The sequence below is a fragment of the Chelonoidis abingdonii genome, chromosome 1 (assembly GCF_003597395.2).
Source record: "Chelonoidis abingdonii isolate Lonesome George chromosome 1, CheloAbing_2.0, whole genome shotgun sequence".
In the NCBI taxonomy this organism is placed as follows: domain Eukaryota; kingdom Metazoa; phylum Chordata; order Testudines; family Testudinidae; genus Chelonoidis; species Chelonoidis abingdonii.
The window spans coordinates 17,878,508-17,900,442 of record NC_133769.1 but is presented as its reverse complement, the minus strand read 5'-3'; the positions used below and the strand labels follow the sequence as shown (position 1 = coordinate 17,900,442).

The following is a 21,935-nucleotide window of genomic DNA, read 5'->3' as shown; positions in this document are numbered from 1 at the left end:
AAAGCTCATGCTCCAAAACGTCTGTTAGTCTATAAGGTGCCACAGGATTCTTTGCTGCTTTTACAGATCCAGACTAACACAGCTACCCCTCTGATACTTGACAGTGTGATGCTGTGGCCAAAAGGGCTAATGTGATCCTGGGGTGCATAAACAGGGGAAACTTGAGTAGGAACAGAGTTTTTTACCTCTGTATTTGCCACTGGTGTGACCGCTACTGGAATACTGTGTCCAGTTCTGGTGCCTACAATTCAAAAAGAGTGTTAATAAATTGGAAAGTGGTCAGAGAAAAGCCAAGAGGATTATTAATGCACTAAAAAAAACCATGTTTTATAGTGATAGACTCAAGGAGCTCAATCTAGTTTGCTTAAAAGAAAGGTTAAGGGGTGAATTATAGCATGCCAGTATCTACATGGGGAACAAATATTTAATAATGGCTTGTCAGTCTAGCAGAGAAAGGTATAACATGACTCAATGGCTGGAAGTTGAAGCTAGACATATTCAGACTGGAAATAAGGCATACATTTTGAACAATGAGTAATTAACCAATGAAACAATTTACTCAGAGTTGTAGTGGATTCTCCATCACTGATAATTTTTAAATCAAGATTGGATGTTTTTCTAAAAGATCTGTTCTAGGAATTATTTTTGAGGAGTCCTTTGGCTGGTGCTATACAGGAAGTCAGACTTGGTCCTTTTGGCCTTGGAATCTATAAACAAGTTTCCACTCCCAAAAGCAGAGTCAGATAAAATCAAAGTTGTCCCAGTCATTTATTTGCCTTCAAGAGTTATAAAATCCCCAACCACTAAAACGGTCATTTATCTCAATTGTTGTCTATAGTGCACTGTACTTGGCAGGGCAATCTATGACCCCTCCGGTGATTGCCTGCAAGTAGATTGCACAAGTCAGAATAAATTCTGCAAATAAACAGAGCAAAGGCACAACAGATAGAATGCCAAGTGTCCAGTTTTTGACCAGAACACCTGGTTGAAAAGGGACCCTGGCAACTCCAGCCAAGTCCAGTTGGCCGCAGCAGGGGAGGCAGTCTTCCTACCCTGCTCTGCGCAACTCCTGGAAAGCAGCTGGCATGCCCCTCCAGTTCCTAAGCAGGGATGTGGCCATGGGGACTCCATGTGATGCCCCCGTCCACAGGTGCTGCCCCAGGCACCGGCTCTGCAGCTCCCATTGGCCAAGAACCAGAGCCAATGGAAGTTGCAGGGGCAGCGCCTGTGAGTGGGGGCAGCACACTGAACCCCCTGGCTGCTCCTCCGTCTAGGAGCCAGCGAGACATACCACCACTTCCCAGGAGCCGTGCAGACTTCCTCCATCCCTGGGAAATGCCAGGGCTGCCTGAGGACAGCGCCGCCTGGAGCCCACACCCCAAACTCCTTCCCATGCCCCAACACCTTGCCCTAGCTCAGAACCCAGAGGGAGGGGATAGGGAGTGAGTGGGGGTGGGGTCTCGAAGATGGGGTGTGGCAAGGGTGTTCGGTGTGCTGCAATTAGAAAGTTGGCAATCCTAATAACAGATCTGGCCAAATTCTGCTCTCAGGTCACCATTTAACAAGATTCTTAAGCATGCACCTAACTTTAAAGAGGGGCTGAAGACCCATTTAATTAAATGGAGTGAGGCACATGCTCAAATAACTTGCTGAACGCAGGCCTCAGAACTGAATCATACCATTGATTTCAGTGGAGTGATTTCAGCCTTTCTGGGGTTAAGTGAGCACAGAATTTGGCCCAATTTGTCAACAACTTCAGTGGACTGCATTTGATCAAATTCTTCTCTGTTATTAGGTCTACAATCAATTTTTTTTTCTATTGTCTAAGTTAAGTCAATTAACATTGTTTGTGCGCACGTATTCTTTTTTTAAACAAAAAACCCAGTTCATTATAAGTGACCTTTGGATGCTAGCTGTGACCGGTGACTTTACTAAACTTTGCCTTTCTAAATAAAGTGAAATCCACTGCTTTTGACAGGCTCCCATTTTTCCATGCTTACTCAGGTTGAACAGTACCCAATGCTGCATACAGTTCCACAAACTACTCCTGCAATAAGAAACTACCTCCTGCAATTTCGGGTAGCATAATAAAGTGCTTATTGCTCTATCGAATGAAAGGTTTAATGTTAAAAATAATTAAGTGTCAGAATGTGAACTCTTTACTCCCTCACTGGTGAGCAGCTATTCACACAGATATGTCAGTGGAACTACTCACATCGCTGACAGCTTCAAAGTCTAGGTGAGGCATTCACATGACTATGCTGATGTGAGCTGTGTAAGATGTATGGGTAGATGTTCTGTAGTCAGGATTAAGTCATATTAGACAAACGTATTACATGACGTTACGGTTGGTAAAAGGCCCAAGTCTGTTCCTACTGAAATAAAATGCAGCACTCCCATCAACGTCAATAGGAACAGGCTCGTAGGGACAAATCCAGCTCTCACCTCCGTGCCCACTGAGGGCCTCATAATTCACTGCATAGACAAAACTGAAGGTTTCCAGCAGAAATTGAAGCTTGTAGCAGTACTGGAGGTACAGGCAAAAGGCCAACCCAAAAGGCAAACTACTTCAGTTGCTGATAGAGAGAGAAATATTCTACATAAAAAAACCAATAAATCAGGCTGCCCTGAGTGCTCGCCATACTTATTGCCAAAGTTCCTCCCGTGCTATCAGATTCAGAATGAGATCTAGGTATAATGAACTGATATGATAAGTTAAAAATCAGGAGCCAAAAATAAGCAAAGCACTCTCCATATCAAAAAGAAGGACTGGAATGGTTCAAACAATATGCAGAAAACTAATGGATTTTTACTAATTAAAGGTCTTTGCCTGCAAGCCCTTACACATGACTAGTCCCTGGGAGGATAGACATAATGCAACTTTAAAACTCTAGTAGGAAGCCAGATGGTTAGGTGCCTGGGGAGTGTTTCTTAGCAGTGAGTGTCAGGGGCTGTTTGTGGGCAGTCCAACATAACAGTCGAAGCTCAGAGAAAAAAGAGTCAGGGCCGTGGTCAAGAGTCACACCAACAGTCAAACCAGAGGCAGAAGTCACACTAGGAGTCAAAGCCACAGTCAATAACTGAGCTCAGTATGAAGGAGCAGGATCATGGAGCAAGGTAAGGTAACAGGAACAAGATGCAGGAACCAGGCAAGGAGATAGGAACTTGGTCTTGGGGGATCAGGTCAGCAGCAGGCCTAGCCATTAGTTGCTCAGACAAGTGGTCTGGCAAGAACAAGAAGCTTAATATTAGGAGGTGACCAATCAGCAGTAAGCTGCTAGTCAGCTGATCCCACTGAGGCAGCGGGTATAGTCTCTGTTTGCAGGGTATCATCCACAGTTTCCCTGTTTGGCATTGCAGCACAGTGGCATAAACAGTAAAGCTCCTGCTTCGGGGCCTGTGTTTGAAACCTGTGGTCCCTGACAGTCCCTTGGATGATCTTTGTAGAAGGCACATACTTTTGGAGGGGCATTAACATGATGGACTGGCTCTTCGGGCTCGTAACCTTCCCAGTCAGTCAATCAGATAATACAGTGGTTCTCTGCCTATGTGGGAATCCAGGATATTCTGAGCTATGCACTCCTCGTGGTCCTGAATTTGAGGCCACGTCTATACGACACGCCATATCGGCGCGTTACAATCGATTGCTCGGGGATCGATATATCGCGTCTCAGCGCGCTTACATCGATTCCGGAACTCCACCAAAACCAACGGAGTTCCGGAATCGACATGGCGAGCCGTGCACATCGATCCCGCGCGGTGAAGACGGGTGAGTAGATCGATTTTAGATAATCGATTTCAGCTACGCTATTCTCGTAGCTGAAATTGCGTATCTAAAATCGATTTTCGCGCGTCGTGTAGACCTGGCCTGAGTTGGGATGATACAGAAGCACACACTGAGTAGTGCCACAGGCACTGGGGTTCCATTGAATAGTCTGCCAGCCTCACTGCAGAAATCAGAACCAATGAAGACAGCCACTACCACTGATACACAACAGCAACCTGTTTCCAAGAGTATCAGACATGGCTGGCTCAGTCACCTATCAGGGTCACAGATGCAGCCCAAGACATTCAAGCAATGGGAGAGTTCTCTGAACCTGGAAGTCCCATGGCCCTTGCAGTATGACACAGTCAAAGGGATATGCAAGGGACTCCATAAAACGGAAGGAAATAGCCCAAATGTCAATGTGCTGGCCCAGCATAGGGCAGGAGCTAAAATGCCACGTGGAATCAAGCTAATGTTACCTCCTTTTCATTCTATTTTCTGTTGTTGAGCCAAAAACCTCATGGCAGTAATTACCGCTGCTGCTTCTACTTGATCTGAGTTGATATGGAAACATTCCCAGACACAGTGGCAGTATGGAGCCTTGAGCGGCTGCAAATAAGTAGTTGCTATTTCAGCACACTAATGAGGTGAAGGAAGTGACTAACCACGTTCAATAGCTGTGTTGAAGCTGTGTGTTTAATAAGCGCAGACGTTCCTGAATGTACACACATGTTCCCCTTAGTTAGAAGCTGGAAGCGTCTTGCCAATCAGTAGCAAGTTCAATCAGGGGTACAAAACTGTCAGCCATTTGAGCACCAGTCAGATCCAGCCCTGCCCTGCAGAGAGAAGATAGGGCTGCCATGGATCTGTAGGCTGGATCTTAATACAGTTTCCTGTAATTTTACAAAACTAACTGGGACTGAGAAAACGCCGTAAAGGAGGAATCACAGACTGGAGGACAAATGTCTTCGTGAGCTATATTACATCATTGAACCAAAGACACCATGCCAGCCTGACAGCTACAGTAATTGTCAGTTTTTTCTTATTCAGAGTTGTGTTTGTGCTCAATATCATGGATGCTAAAACAACTGGTTAATGTGATAGAACTGAATGTTTTATCTAGTTGTAAATGGGTGAGCCCATGTGAAAGTGTAACCCACACACCTCCTGGGTGGCGTGTTCTGTCCCATCGAGTGGCACAGAGACCACTTAGAGAGAGAGATTAATGAGTTCGCTCTACAGCAGATGTGAAAAAACTATGGCCCTTGGGCCACATCTGGCCCATGGGACTGTCCTGCCCGGCCGTGGAGCCTAGCCCCCAGCCCTTCCCCTGCTGTCCACCCCACCCCTGCAGCCTGCTGCTGCGCAGGCAGTGCTGTGGCCTGCCGCTCCCTCTAGGCAGCGTGGGGAGCGCAGCTGGCTCTGGCCGGGTGGCACGGCTGCAAGCTCCTGCTGCTGGTAAGGGTGCAATCAGGGAGCAGGAGGTGGTTGGATGGGGCGGAGGTTCCAGGGGGAGCAGTCAGGGGATGGGGAACAGGGAAAGTTGGGAGTGGGAGTCCCAGGGGGCCTGTCGGGGGGGGGTGTGTGAATAGGAGTCAGGGGACAGGGAGTGGGGGAGCTATATAAGGGGGGTGGGATCCCGAGGCGGGAAGCTGGGGCAGAGGGTCCCAGGAGGGGGCGATCAGGGGATGAGGAGCAGAGGACGGTTGGATGGGAGTCCTCGGGGGAGGCTGTCAGGGGGTGGGGGTGTGGATAGGGGTCGGGGCAGTCAGGGGACAAGGAGATGGGGGGGTTGGATGGGTTGAAGGTTCTGAGAGGGGCAGTCAGAAGCGGGAAGTGGGAGGGGGTGGATAAGGGGCGGGAGGCAGGCTGTTTGGGGAGGCACAGCCTTCCCTACCCAGCCCTCCTTACAATTGCATAACCTCGATGTGGCCCCTGGGCCAAAAAGTTTGCCCACCCCTGCTCTACAGCCTTAGCTAACAAGCTGTTGGCTTTTAGCTCATGCAGTAGAGGCTCAGGCACTAAGCTCCTGAGGTCCCTAGTTCAATCCTAAAAACTGGGGTCTGTTAGCATTACAAGTGGGGGCTTGTCCAGGATTTCAACTGGGAAGTCTCTGAAGCTCAGGATTCTCTTACTCAGTTAGGGTAAGTATATAACCCACACACCTCCTGGGTGTGGTGTTCTGTCCCATCTAGCAGCACCAAGACCACTTAGAGAGAGAGACTAATGAGTTTGCTCTACAGCCTTAACTAACAAGCTGTTGGCTTTTAGCTCATGCACTAAACTCCAGGGGTCCCAGGTTCAATCCCACCCACCAACAACTGAGGTTTGTCGGCATTACAAAAGCAGAAAATCTCTGATTGTCAGAAATCTCAATCTCTGTACTTTTTTTTTTGAGAGAGATTTAAATAGGGTTTGGGCCCTGTATTATATTCTTCATTTTAAAGGAAAATAAAAACGCTCTAGTTAGTGATGTTAGTTTAGCTAGGCTGCATTGTAACTGCTGTGCTGTAACAGTTTATCTTTGGAGTGTTATTCAGTAAAAAAAAGTGTGTGTAATTGAATTATGATAAAGACTGGTACTGGATTCCTAAGAAGAAAAACAAAGTGAACACCATTATAATTTCCACTTTTAGTATTTAAAAGGTTTATAGAAAATCCACCTGTAGTTTCTCACCAAGATATAAATTCTAGCTCTCTGCAAATACTTTAAGTCAGAGTAGTTTTGTAGCACAGAATTGGTAAGCAAATTGACTTACCTCTATGTAAGTTACACTAACTTTGTAGAATGTCCAGAAAGACACAGCATGAGTTTCTCCTACTTACAGTCATTTTTGGACAGGCCCTGGAAAGAATAGCACTAGACCTGGTGAAGAGAGGGGTCATACCTATCTAAAAGCCATTGATTACTTTTCTAGATATGTTGAAATTCTACTGACAGACTCATAGAAACATAGGACTGGAAGGGACCTCGAGAGGTCATCTAGTCCAGTCCCCTGCACTCAGGCAGGACCAAGTAAACGTAGACCTTCCCTGACAGATGTTTGTCTAACCTGTTCTTTAAAACTTCCAATGATGGGGATTCCACAATCTCTCCTGGAAATCTATTCCAGAGTTTAACAATCCTTATCCTTAAAGGATGCGTGTCTGAGAGGTACCAAATCTAACCATCAGAATTCAGTCAGAAGTTTGTCGAAGTTAAACCAGGAGACCAGAGAAAACCAAATGAACACAAAAATTGGACAATACCAGCTGTTCTCCCTGAACAGAGCGGCATCCTGAGATCCTGTAAAGCTGAGACTGACTGAAGTACTCAGCAGAGCAAGAAAAGGAAAAACAAGTGGCATATCCAGCTGGTTCCCAATCTGGTTGAGATCCTGTGTGGTCTCCCTCCAGGAAGGAGATAATACAGTGGAGAAGAGTCCTAAATGTATTAAACAGGAGCCTGCACAGACGCATGAGCTACAGAGCTGTGGTTGCCTAAGTGTTGCTGTGACAGACTCATACAATCTCTAGACCAACACAGAGGGGAACGTGTACCACATACTCACCTGTGGGTTACACATAGTAAAAGACAGTCCCTGTCCTACAGTCTAAATAAACAAGACAGGATGGGAACAAAAGCAGCGACAGGGGAAATGACTTATTCAAGGTCACATAAGAGGTCAGTAGGAGAGCTAGAAATAGCATCCATCTCCTGAATCCTAGTCCAGTGCACTATCCAATAGCCCACATTGCCTCTCTAACTGATAATTAACCCGTGTCAATGGTTTATGCCAATGCAGTAACATTAAACCAGGGAAATAATATACATTACTAATAAAGATCTGTAAAATGAAAAGTGCAAACATACTGCATTCTTTTCCTTTCATGGGGTCAGGTAATCCAGAGCACTCCGCCGACGGATTTGGGACAGCCACCCTCCACCTGGATCCACTGCTATCGCATTCTGTGTATTCATAGTGGTAATCTGTCTGCAAATAATTATAAAGAGTCTCAGTTTCATCATAACATTTGCTCCTCTACTTAACCAGGATCGTTAATCAAGAATCCAATATTTTGCTATTTCTGTTGTAATCTAAAACATATCATGCATCATTCCCAATACACTGTTCTCATTTATTATTCCACAGTGCATGCACAAGTGTGTTAGGCTGTGTATGGAGCAAACAGAAAGATACTGGAGTGGGATTTTCAAAAGCACATAGGAGATTCAGGATCACAAGTCCCATTAAAATTGTGCTCCCGAGTCATTGATAATCCCAACCACTTTCTTTCCCGAAACAACTTAGAATGACATTTGCAAAGCACACAAGGGATATGAGTACAAGCCCCAGTGAAAGTCAGTGACTTATGCTCCTAAATCCTCTAGGTATTTTTGAAAATCTTCCCTTAAATTCTAATTGAGGCATGACCCGAAGGGCCAGATTTCCAAAAGTGCTCATTTCCCACCTAGGAACCCAAATAAGTGGCCATTCATTGCTGATCTTATTTGGTAATCTGACCATCAGTATCAAAATGGGAGCAGTTGGCTACGGAGCTCTTTGGGAAATCTGGCCCTTAGACAGGTGCCTAAATGGGAGCTGAACTCTTTTGAAAATCAGGCCTCCGTTGTGGGTGCTGAGCGCTTGAAAATCTGAACCCTGAGCCCTTTAAAAACCTGGCCCAATGAATTAAAGAACAGGGTCAGGAAAGATCAGGGTCACAGTAACAAGATCAGAGAATCACTCTGTTTTGGTGTGGGCACATCTTGTGGACCCATATGAGTGTCAGGTTTATTTTTAGTGGTTATTTCATTTTAACTCACATCTTGTGGACTATGATCAATGATAGTGAATCAGATTAATGATGGCATAGGAAAGGTACTTGCAGGAGGAATGGCACTCAGCTTCCAAGAATTCCAGCCCACACCACCCACACTAGTCCATGCTGCCCTAAAGGTGATTCCTCCAGGCACACTGGCAGGGCATTGTGGGTAATTCTGCACCACTGCTTTCCATGATTCGCCACTGCACCGACTTTCCACTTGGAGCAGGAGAAAAGGGAAGGGATTGAGTGGCTTGTTGTGGCTCCCAGATTCTCAGGGCATAGAATCATAGAATATTAGGGTTGGAAGAGACCTCAGGAGGTCATCTAGTCCAATCCCCTGCTCAAAGCAGGACCAACATCAACTAAATCATCCCAGCCAGGGCTCTGTCAAGCCAGGCCTTAAAAACCTCTAAGGATGGAGATCCGTCCTGGCAGAGATGTAGATCAGATCAGTGCCCAGATGCACAATTGTTTCACAAAGAAAAGACTTGCAACTTTCCTTCCCGGTTACTTATAGAAAAACAAGCAGCACTGAGGTTTAATATCTCTGCTACTGTTACTGGGAATCTCCTGAAATCTTTGGACAATAATCCAATTCTATTTAACGTTATTAAAGTTTTTAGTATTTTACACAAAGCTGAAAGTGACAGTCTGATTTGCTTCAGAATAAATATCTTTGTGACTCAACTTGAGGTTTCAAACAAAACATCAACAATGCATTAGAAACTATGGATTCAGGAAAATATTTGTCTTCTAGATGATATAATAATAGAGAATAAGACACTATTATCTTCTGAGCTGCAAGAAACATACGTTTATTGCACTCTCAAAACTATGGAATATATTCAATGTCCATTTCTCCCCTTCTCATATTATTTTCAAGAAAATAGGCCAGTCCTTTCTCACCTCCTTATTGAAATCTTCCTGTAGAGCAAGCAGAAGATATAAATAACTTAAAGGTAATGGACTGAAATCATTTCATGGCTTATATCATGCATGGAAAATTCATTTACAGTCTGAATTAGCTATCTGAGACCGGAATAAGAAATGGAAGAGGACATTTCAACCCTACAATTGTGTCTCACATCTTCAGATCTCATTTTTTGCTTCACATCAGATCAGCAAAATTATACAGAGCAGGTTTGGTGCTAGCCAACACATGTTGGTCTTGTAACATTTCTCCTAGTATAATTGAGTGTTGTAGTCTGAATGTTGGCCCACCTTTACGCAGTGGCAAAAATAATTTCTCTATTACACAAAATGAATTAAAAATCATAGAAAGGTGATTTTCAGTGCTTATTCTGAAGGCAGGTGGAAAGTCACTGGTTGCCTGAGATCAGTGGGCTAGCTCTCACCCCTCCTGCAGAGACCCCTGTGGAAGGGGACAGGGGCAGATGCTTCATTAACTTTTCTGCAAAAGCTTTCTAGGACAGGTGGAGCCAATGCATTTCCCTCACCCTGACCTGCCCCACCATACGTGTGGAGAGACTTGTGGAGGACTTAAAAAGATCACCTGTAGGGACACAAAACCTAACTAGTTTCCAAAAGCATCCTCCCTTTATAGAATCTGTCACAGAATTTATCAGTTTTCAAGTGAAAGACAAACCATTCTTGTATTTAAAAATTAATCTGAGTTCTTTCTGGCTCATACATAATCACCTGTAATAAAAAATCTGCAAGTAAAATTCTGCCCTCAGGAACACCTGTGCAGCCCTGTAGTCTCCTACATCGCTCCTCTTGGGTGCTCTAGAACTAACGTGTCAAGAAATATCTTTTAAAAAACTTGTTCTTGACGTGACATAGATAAATAACAGAATTCACCCATTATTACTGTTTTAATGGATTCAACTTATTATTTGTTTAGTCATAGCACGTAGGAGCCCCAGTCATGAATGAGGGCCCTGCTGAGCTAGGTGCTGTACAAACACAGAATAAAAGGACAGACCCTGCCCAAAGATCTTACAATCTAATAAGTATGAGACAAGAGACAACAAATGGAGACTGACAACACAGGAGTACAAAGAAACAGTGAGACATATTGGTGAGCATTACAGATTATGATCTCTACACACAAGCAGACTAACCATTGCCAAGATGACAGATTCCAAGGCCAGAAGGGACCATTGGAATTATCTAATCTGACCTCCTGTATAACACAGGCCAGAGAACTTCCCCAAAATAATTCCTAGAGCAGAGGAGTGGGATAGTTGTAGGGGCACCCCCTAGAATGGCATGCAGCTCATCACAGAAGCGGCATGTCTGGGGCTTTGCCCCGGAGCGGCCGTTTGCCTCTCTGTTTTTTTGGTAGGCTTGTCTCAGCTCCTTAAGTTTCACGTGGCACTGCTGTGGGTCCCTGTTATAACTTCTGTCCTTCATGCTCTCTGAGATGTTTTTCAAATATTCTGACATTTCATCTTTTGGAATGGAGTTCAGATAGCACGGATTCATCTCCCCATACAGCGATCAGATCCAGTACCTCCCATTCAGTCCATGCTGGAGCTCTTTTGCAATTCTGGGATTGCATGGTCACCTGTGCTGATCAGCTTGCGATGCTACGCAAACAGGAAATGAAATTCAAATGTTCGCGGGGCTTTTCCTGTCTACCTGGCCAGTGCATCGGAGTTGAGAGTGCTGTCCAGAGCGGTAACAATGGGGCACTCTGGGATAGCTCCTGGAGGCCAATATCATCGAATTGCGTCCACACTACCCCAAATTTGACCCAGCAAGGTCTATTTCAGCGCTAATTCCCTCGTCGGGTAGAAGTACCGAAATCGATTTTAAGAGCCCTTTAAGTTGACAAAAGTGGCTTCATCATGTGGACGAGTGCAGGATTAAATCGATCTAAAGCTGCTAAATTTGACTTAAATTCGTAGTGTAGACCAGGGGTGATGGATCAAGAAGTTTAAAGACGGCAGAGGGCCCAGTGACCTGAGCTCCAAATTCAACAGACTGGGAAGCACCCAGCCAGACAGGGAGCTCTATCAGGCTCTGCATGTATGTGCATGACAGTGATCCACTCTGTCCAAAAGTGCTATTGCACTAGAGTCTATGGAATTTTTTAGGCATATTCCCCCACCTCCCTGACCTCACCTGTCCTTCCTGTGCAGTTCATAGCTAGATATTATGGCATCTCACATTCAACTATGTTTGCTTTTAAAACCTCTCACACTTATAGTCTTTACATTTGGGAATGTGCCTATTTCTCTTTTACTCCATAGTCTGACACTTTGTTACTTTTCTGGGATTTACCTCAAGGATGTGAACTGGTCCCTCCTCCAGTTCAACTGTCATTTCCATCCTGTCTTTTTATTGCACAAAAGGCGGCACATTTGGCTTGAATTTCAGGTATAAAGATGGTGTTTCAATGTGAAAATTTCTCCCACTATCTACTGAAAACCCACTGTAGGGTTACAAAACAAAAAAAAAATTCTAAATGGAAGACTGATTCTGGTTGGTTTCTTGGAAAAGCACCAGTGTATAAGGTCTGCAACATTAAATTTCAAATGACAGATTAATAGCAACTGGGAAAGTGCCGCCAAAAAATAGGCTTATTCACTACACAGTTCATTTATTTCACTCTACACTGAATTTTACCTTGTTCTCGGCTGAGAGTTAGTTAAGTCATATCTGTATATTATAAGGAAACATACTTAAGGATGTTATAAGAATCTCTCTGACAATCATACACCTTCTTTGATGGACACTGTGTACTGGCAAAAAGAAAGCACGGCCTTGTGCGCAATCTGTGAAGCCAGTTGTGCTAATTCATAGCACTAATGGGGAATAAAACACTGCCCTGTGTATGTGTGGGGGAGTATCTCAGAGCAGCAGAGAACAGAGCCTTGTGGAACAATTTGTACAGCAGGCTCAGTTCTGAAATCTAGAGGTCAACATCTAGAACTGGATAAAATAGTCCCATCCATGATGCACCCTCTTTAAAAAGGCTGAGTTTTAATAGTATGATGTCCTGAAATGTACTTGGGTGAGAGCAAAGAATTAAAACAGAAGGCTCAGCTTGCTGAGAGTCAGCTCCACCATCTGCTGTTGCACACGCTGGTGGAGGAATGTCAGCATGGACGATATCATTATAGGGCGTGCCTCTCCAGCATGCCCCCTTGTGGCCTGTCGTGGCCCTGCAGGCATACTGTATTCAGCACCCCTTGGGTCTTTTCAGACAATTATCCAGACCATATTTTCAACCTCTCCTTGCAGGTCTGGTTTAGTCACTCATTCTGGAGAGGGTAACTCACTTACTTAGCTGCTCTGTGCCCATGTAAGAGTCCTGGTCAGTTTCTTCCTCTGATCACAAGGTTCCACCCTTTCTCCAAGGGCTGGGTTGTATGTCAGACAATTCCTCTGGCCCTCTCCTTAGGACAGGAGCCTCCTCGCACTCTTCCTTGGAGCAGCAGTTGTTATTTGGGCCAGATGTAGAGCCTCACATCGCTTCTCCCCCAGCTGGTCCTCTTCCCAATCAGTCCTTCCACCCTCAGGCAGGAGGAGCTCAGGAGGCAGACCCTCTCCTAAAGCAGTCCTGCAACTGTCTTCTCCCAGCTAACTCAGGGCCCTGCAGGAGCCTTCTTACTCCCTGCAGCAGCTACAGGCATCTGCCCTGCTGTGAAGGAGGGAGCCAGCATTTATGCTGGGCCCTTCTCTCACCTCATTCCTTATGGGCTGGGTGAGAGGGAGCCCTACCCCTACCCTCTCTGTAATTTTCCAAGTCCTAAAGATATAGTAACAAGATTCCTTCTAAATGCTACTTCTTCCTGGGACCCCTTTCCTCTCTCCCCATATCTCCTCAGGCTGTGTGTATCAGACCACCCCAGTCTCTTAAAGAGCCACACCATATGATGGGGAGGACTGACCAATAGGAAGTACTGCCCTTAAGAGGCAGACTACCCTGTCACAGCTACTCAATATGGCACAAGGCAGCCATAATCTCTGCTGCACTGGGAGGCCCACAGCTAGACAGTGCCACCCAACAAGGGGTTTGTCCAAGGAGCGGGGCTTGGTCAGCAAACTCAAAGAGTGCACTGATTCGGCACACCCCCTGTACAGTCTGTCAAATGGGCTCCTATGTTCTCATGTCTACAAATGGCTGGCTTGGGCCTGATCAACACTGGGCAGGGTGTCGATGTAAGTTACGCAAATTCAGCTACAGGAATAGCGTAGCTGAAGTCAATGTATCTTATTTCGACTTACCTACTGTCCTCACAGGCCAGGATCGATGGCTGCAGCTACCCCCGTCGACTCTGCTACCACCGCTCGCCCTGGTGGAGTTCCGGAGTCGACGGGAGCGCATTCGGGAATCAATCGCTACCCGCCGATCCGGCAGGTAGTGTGGACGTACCTTTGGTGGAACCCCCAGGGTGGGCAGTGGTGAGACTATCAGATCATAAGAATGACCATGTTGGGTCAGCCCAATGGGCCAGCTAGCCCAGTGTCATGTATTCTGTAGCAGCCAGTGCCAGATGCCTCAGAGAGAATGAACAGAACAGGGCAAGTTACTGAGTGACTCATCCCCTGTTGTCCAGTCCCAATTTCTGGCAGTCAGAGATTTAGGAACACCCAGAGCATGGAGTTACATCCCTGATCATCTTGGTAATAGGCACTGATGGACCTATCTCCATGAACTCCTCTAATTCATTTCTTGAACCCAGTTATACTTTTGGCATTCACAGCATCCCCCGGCAGCGAGTGCTACAGTTGACCACCTGTCGTGTGAAGAAGTACTTCCTTATGTTTCTTTTAAACCTACTTTCTATTAGTTTCATTGGGTGACCCCTGGTTTGTGGGTTATGGAAAGGGGTAAATAACACTTCCTTATTCACTTTCTCCACACCATTCATGATCTTATAGACATCTCTTATATCCCCCCCCAGTCGTCCCTTTTCCAAGCTGAACAGCCCCAGTCTTTTTAATCTCTCCTCACATGAAAGCTGTTCCCTACCCCTAATCATTTGTGTTGACAGTCTCTGTACTTTTTTCAAGTCTAATATACCTTTTTTTTTAGATCGAGAGACCAGAACTGCATGGAGTATGCAAGGTGTGCGCAGGGCCGGCGCTTCCATTTAGGTGACCTAGGCGGTTGTCTAGGGTACCAGGATTTGGGAGGGCGGCATTTTGCACCCCTCGGCGGCAATTCGGCGGCAGGGGGTCCTTCTGCGCTCCGGGTCTTCGGCGGCAATTCTGCAGCGAGTCCTTCACTCGCTCCGGGACCCGCCGCTGAAGTGTCCCAAAGACCGGGAGCGCGGAAGGACCCCCCTGCAGCCAAATTGCCGTCGACCTGGAGCGCGGAAGGACCCCTGCCTAGGGCGCCAAAAACCCTGGTGCCGCTCCTGGGTGTGGGCATCTAGCTGGGATATAGCCAGGATCCTGCTCTCATTTAACAATATAAAAACGGCTGGAAGGTCATGACCCCTTGACACCACTAGAGGTCATGACTCTCAAATTGAGAAACTGTGATCTAGACAGACAGGGTTAATCAAGTTCAGAAGCCATAAATGTTACCAAAACTATAAGGATTTATAGTGAAAAGAGCCTCTATACTCTATTCTCAGCAGGGTGCTTTGCTCATCTTACTTTCTGACCACATAGGGCAAGGAGACAAAGTAAAGTGCCATCTTATCTGCCACACTGTTATTGTAACACAATTCACCCCAAGAATGCTGTTTGTTCCTTCCCCTTGCAGGGTGCATGAATTTGTGTTACCTGTTTCAGAAATACTTTTGCTGAGTTTAATCCAATTAAGTGCACCCTATGCTATTAAAAGATATAGTTGGCCAAAAGGGGCATCCATAATCTTTAGAGACCCAGGAGCTATCTATATTTACATGTGAAATAGGGATTAGCTGTGCATTAAAAAAGCCTCTTTGAGGAAAGAACAAAATCAGAAGGGATTAGCAGAGATTACGACCTAGTCAAACACTCTAGTGATCCCTCCAGACTGAAAAGGAGAAAACACTTTCACTCCCTTTGTGCACAAGGATGTGATATCCCAAAGGATCTCAGAAATCAGAAAAGGGGAAAAGATTCATTGAGCCACTCCAGTCTGCCTACTAAGTCAGGATTGTTCCCTACAATGTACTGTGTAGTGCTCTGTGAAGTCTAGTTTTAATGTGTCCAGGGATGAGGCTTCCAACACTTCCCAACAGGAGACTATTTCACCTGTCACTTAGGGCTTCTCTACATGGAGAGTTAGCACACAGCAAGCTGGGTGTGAATCTACAGCGCACAAGCCCTCCATACACTAACTGCCCATGTGGACCCACCAGAGGTTCTGTAGCACGTTTTGACATACTGTACTCTCGTTTCAAACTACAGAACTTCAAGTGCGTGGCAGCAGGGTCCATACTGCCAGTTAGTGTGCGGCAGGCTGGTGCGCTGCAGATTCACACACTGCCTTGCTGTGGACAAACTCCCCATGTGGACAAGCCCTTATAGGTCTTATATGTTTTTCCTGTGATTCAGGGCCTGGAAGGGGAGATGCAGATACTCAGTTCCTCTCAGGATCCAGCCTTCAGCCTATGTTCTTCTTCCCTTAATTTCATCCCATTACTCCTAATTATAGCCTCTTGTGCAGTAAATATTTCCTCTTCCCTTTGTGTTTACACTCTCCATTGTTTGTGAACGAGCAGCATGTCCACCCTTAGCCACTAGTCAGCAACAGTATACTGATTTAGGGCCTGATCCTGGAGCTGTTTCTCATGTGGCATAGTTCTTGGGCACACAAATACAATCATTGAAGTCAATGGGGTTACTTATATGAGTAAGTTCAATTCAGTTGAAGGCTGAGCTGCGTCCTTGGTAATTTCTGTCTCTCCCCCATGTCAGTCTCTCCATCCCCTTCTGCTGCACTTCTCTGAGCTGGCTCCAGTTTGTTTAAGGCTTTAGGAAATGAAACGCCCAGAAATGAGCACAGCATTCCAGGCAATGTCACTGGCAGCTGTACAGACTCAGAACTTCTGAAAAATCAGCCCCACTTTTTACACACAGCCTATTCTTAAGCAGCAGGTTTAAAAATGTTGGTCTAGGCCTACAGAATGGCCCCATCCATCCCCTTTCTGAAGTACTGCGATCGTGTTCAGCAGAGCCATTTAACATGTATTTAACATTAAGCACATGCTTAAGTACCATTGACTTGAAGACGAGAATGTGCATAAGCTCTCTGCTGAAGCAGGATTTCTATTCAATAAAATACCTTAGCATTTACAGGTCAGAATGATTGAGTAGCAGATACAGGTATCGCTCATGTAGTCATAATCTTCCCCCCATCGTTAGCCACTTCTCCTTATTGCAAGTGGGTCAGGCAGCATCTCTGATATCTTCACACCCTCTGACATGCTGATAAATGTTTAGTCCAAACAGGCTAATGGGCGCTAGGCTTTCCTTTGCAGAGTGAAAGGGTCACTCAATGGGCCTTGAGCTGCTCTAGAAGTAGGCAAGAGGACAGAGATAGATTGTCTTTATCAGTATTTAGAAACAACTGGTTCACAGAAAAACACTGGAAGGAATATTTTGACCCAGATAAAATGGAGAGAGCTCTATAATTAGCCAGTTCTCATATAAACTAGGTCACAAAAACTGCCCTAGCTTTGAGAAGTGGCTCCAGTCCATAGGCTTTGTTGCCATATAGACCAGTGGTTCTCATCCAGGGGTACGCACACCCTTGGAGCTATGCAGTAATCTTCCAGGAGGTACATCAATTCATCTAGATATTTGCCTAGTTTTACAATAGGCTACATAAAAAACACTAGCAAAACCAATACAAACCAAAATTGCATACAGACAATGACTTCTTTATACTGCTCTATATACTATGCACTGAAATGTGCACAATAATTGTATTCCAATCTATTTATTTTATAATTACATTGTAAAAATGAGAAAGCAAGGCATTTTTCAAAAATAGTGTGATATGACACTTTTGTATTTTTGTGTCTGATTTTGTAAACAAATGGTTTTTAAGTGAGGTGAAACTTGGGGGTACACAAGACAAAGGAGATACCTTAAAGGGACACAGTAGTCTGGAATGGTTGAGAGACACTGATATAGACCATCAAACCATCTGTAAAGCTTCTCTCTTAGGTACTTTTACGGCCCCCATCACTGTAGTATCTGAGCACCTCATAAACTTGCAATGTGTTTATCCTCGCAATACCCCTGGGAGGAAGGGCAGTGCTATTATTCCCATTTTACAGAAACTAAGGCACAGAGAGGCTAAGTGACTTGCCTGAGGTCATAAAGAAAGTCTGTAGTGAAGCAAGGTTGTGTGGAGCAGAACACAGGTCTCCCAAGTCCTAATCTGGTGCCCTAATCACTGAACCAGCCTTCATAATGCTACCTCTCCATCTCTCTTTAAAAATCTACCTCTGCTATGATGCTTACAGATCACTGCCGTCTGCCATGGGTTAGACAAATGATAAGCTGTGATTCCTGCTTTTCTGCTTAACTCTGTACTTTTTACCATTACCTCATCTTCCCAAATCCACCCGCAGCCCATCTGACTATTTTGTCCACCTGTTACATCCTGACAATTGTTTAGATGGTGAGCTCTCTGCAGCAGGGATTGTCTTCTTTGTTACGTCTGTACAGTGCCTAACTCAACGGGGCTCTGCATCTTGTTTAGGTTCCTAGGCCCCATCCTAATAACAATAATATATAATAATAATCCTCAGATATTTAATGACTTGGATATAATGATAACGATGTGCATGGATCACCCACCCAGCAGATAACGATGGGAATTTACTGTAATCCAGGGAATTCCTAATCACTAGGTTCAGGGTGCATGCCTGGTAGTGAATGCTATCCACATCCCCATCAGAAACAACAATTACTGCCCCTTGGCCATTACCTGTTAGGAAGTATCACCCCCACATAACTTGGCGTCACAGAGCCAGGTATGAAGCATTGTGTGTACAAACTGCCCAATGGCTTCATTTATGTTTCACCAATTCCAACACCCATCGAAATCAGTGGAATTTTTCCATTGACTCAATGGACATGGGACCAGATCCCAAATAATCGAACACTGTTTGCTTTGGCAGAGATGCTGCTGTTTGTCACAGTGACACCTTCAGCCCCTGCCAAATTCTCTTCAGCAGCGGCCCACTAGTGACTACTGGGTTTATTTTATTCCATTTTTCAATTAGTGGCCATTTTCAGTATAAAAAATTCAAGTGAGACCGTAGGCCCTTGAGCCAGAAAAAGTTTTTCCTTTTACAACATAACGTTACAGACAAGCCAAACATGGCACTAGCATTATTAAAACTGGGAAGACAAGTAATGGGCAGTAAAGCGGTGACCCTATCATCTAGGGCCTGATCCAATGCCCACTGAAGTCAATGGAAAGATACCCTATTATGGAGTGTGGAATGGGCCCCAACAGAGCAGTACATGTTCTCACAACACCATATTGATATTACACAACACAGGGCGGGTGTTGCCATCCTTGTGGTTAAGAATCCTATAGAAAAACATACACTTTCTATATGTTCTTTAAATCTATCCTATTAAATTGAATAGAGAATTATATCCATTATAGAATTCTGTAGTGTGGTTCAAAATCCTATCAAAAGCTTAACATTTTCTGTTTAAATTCTGTGTGTGTGTTTTGGAGTCACTTCTAGAAAACCTCTTTACATTTCTGCATAAGCTTATTGGTTTCACTCCTATTATATTCTACAGGGCTTTTCCTATAAGGGTCTAATGAGTTCCTAATCAACAGATTTGGGCAGAGGCCTGAGTCTGGGATCACCTGTCCCAGTTTTATAACCCTGAAACTCCAAGGACTTTAATGCAGTTGCTCCCAGTTTACAGATGCAAAGGTGAGAGAAGACTCAGGCCATGTGTATGTGAGCGTGAGAGAGTCCATGATGAGTGACCCTTCCTGCATTATCAGCATTATTTCAGTGCTTGGCGACAGCACAGGGTCAGAGTGGTACAGTAATTCCCACTATTACCTGATTTTGTCTGCCTCAAGGCAGGGGTTATTTCTTCATAAGGGCTCTGCTCTACTTTAGGACCTGATCCTGCAAGGTGCTGAGCACTTCTCAGAGATGGGACTTCCAAAATGAGAGCTGAAGATACTCAGCATCTCTCAGCAACTTCCAGGATTGGCCCCTAACAGAGTGCTGGTAAACACAGGGATTTCCCCCTTATTAGTAGTCAGAGTAATACAAATGTATGTATGGTGGTGCTCAAAGGCCATAATCAGGGCTGGAGCCCTATTAAGCTGGGCATGATACCAAAATAGATAGGGAGAAAACCTTGAACTAAGAGGTTAAATTTGAAGACACAAACAGATGAAAGGTAGGGAATGCGGTTGCAGCATGAGTATGGTGAAGAATTGGCACAGCTTTGTTAGTTACATAATTGTGTGCAGCTGAAGGGGGTGATTTTTAGTTGGAGGTAAAGGTAGGAAGTAAGGGAGTAGGAAAAGGAAAGAGGAGGAGGAGGAATAGTTATTTCACAGAGCCCCAAAGGCTGGATTCACTGAGCTACAGGCCTCTACTGGGATCCCTCTGAGCACAATATGAAAATGGTTTTATGGTACTGAAGAACTATTACAGAGCCTAATTTCTCACTGACTGTGCCATAAATCTGGCCTTTGTCTGCTCACAGCCATGATTAGGGATCACATTCCTAGACCAGGAAAGGAAGCCACCCCTAATCCCAGGAACAGGAAGAGAAGTGCACCCACACATTTGGGTTTACAGGAATACTGGTGTGTTCAGCTTTGTTCAGCCTCAGAGATTTGTGGCCTTAATGACATGAGAGACCAGGACATTTTCTAAGGACACAGGTCTACATAGTTGGCAAACTACTGCAACAGAATTCCCAAATGAAATTCTAGTCCCTAGCAAGGAAACCACTCACATCTGTAGCTAAAAGACACTTTTTTGATGCCAATCAAGCTATAAAAATAAAATTAGGGAGTTAATTATTTAACTTGCAATTAGACTGTGTCTTTGGTGAGACATTGATCCTGCTTCATTATCCTGCTTTATACTAAGGAACCGCCAGGAAACGCATAACAATAAAGGCAGGCATGGTGCCTTCCATCCCTAGATTCTAAAATGCCTGGCCCTGACATAGGCGGCAAGGGAGTATGGGGGAATTAGGCCATCTCCCTTCCTCCTCCCCTCGTCCCCCCACATGGCTTCCCCACATCTTAGCTTGGGCATGGGGGTGGAGCAGAAGCTGCATGTCAAATATGCCTCCCCTCGAATAAAAGTGCAATAAGTAATGTGTGCCTTGTAAAAGGGTAGCACAGATTAACCACGTAGGAGCACGAGCAGGGAAGGAACTGTGGATCTTTCATACTCGGTAGGCAGTTGTCACAGGGTGGCTGGCCCCAATAAATGAAGTAGATTGAGCTCCTCTGTGCTGGAACAGGTGCTCCCATCTGGCCAGTTAAGAGGATGGGCCAGTAGCTGGGGGCTATAAAAGAAGCAGGGAGAATTTGAGAGGAAGGGAGACATGATGAGTCAGGGTTGCCTGAGAGTACAGAGTACGGGAGCCGCCCTAAGTCAGTCAAAGGTAGGTGAAAACTGCAAGAAACCAGGCAACTGGAAGAAGTCCCAGAAGGTGTTTCCTGGGGAAAGGCTGAAGGCCAGGAGAGCATCAACAGGGGTTTACCAGCTAACCTCCCCAAGCCAGACAGCCAGAGCTGCAGAGGACTGAAGGCAGGAGCAGCAGCAGCTGAGGGAGTTGCCTGCTAGCTAAACCAGAGAGGTGGTACCAAGGGCCAGAGAGGACTGACTCAAGGCAAGGGAGCAGCAGAGAGACTTACCCACCGACATCTCCATATCAGAGAGCTGGACCCAGGGGAATGCGGGATGCTCCCCTGGTAAGGATGGTCTCCCACCAATGAGGTTGTGAGGGTTCCTGCTGGGAAGGACAGGGTTGCACTCTGACTGGGAGAAACGGCAGTCCTGGCAGAGGAATAGGGGAGGATGGACAAGGAGCAAGGTGTGGTGGAAGACACTGAAGTATAGCAAGGGGGTACTCCCAGTAGGGAGGCTGTAGGAGGTTCCTGCTGGAAAGAGTGGAGTTTTAAGGACTACATGCATTGTGGGAAGTTATTTGGACTTTGTTTTGAGACTTTGCTATAGGCTAATCGCACTACGTTTGGTGATAATCTGGTTCCCCAGGAGGGATATTGTTTAAGTAAGAGCCTGAAGTGGAGCTCATTGGGTTACCTGAAGGGGGAAACTGAGGCAGACATACCTTTCATATCATGACCTGCCACAGAAGATCGCTCCAGGTGTGGACTGCCTTCTCACAGTAGTGTAATGCAGTCATTGGAGCAGTGCAGGGCTCGAGTCATGCTGGAATGCTCCAGAATGTTGTTCTGGCA

General features: G+C 45.4%; 1 protein-coding gene across 1 annotated transcript in view; it reads right to left on the bottom strand.

The window, feature by feature from the left end:
- Positions 1-21,935, bottom strand: part of ELAPOR2 (endosome-lysosome associated apoptosis and autophagy regulator family member 2) — a 152,129-nt gene that overhangs the window by 75,203 nt on the left and 54,991 nt on the right. The window contains exon 2 of the mRNA XM_032765808.2: positions 7,620-7,740. Within this exon, the coding sequence (XP_032621699.1) occupies positions 7,620-7,740 (121 nt within the window). The remainder of the gene's footprint in view (positions 1-7,619; positions 7,741-21,935) is intronic.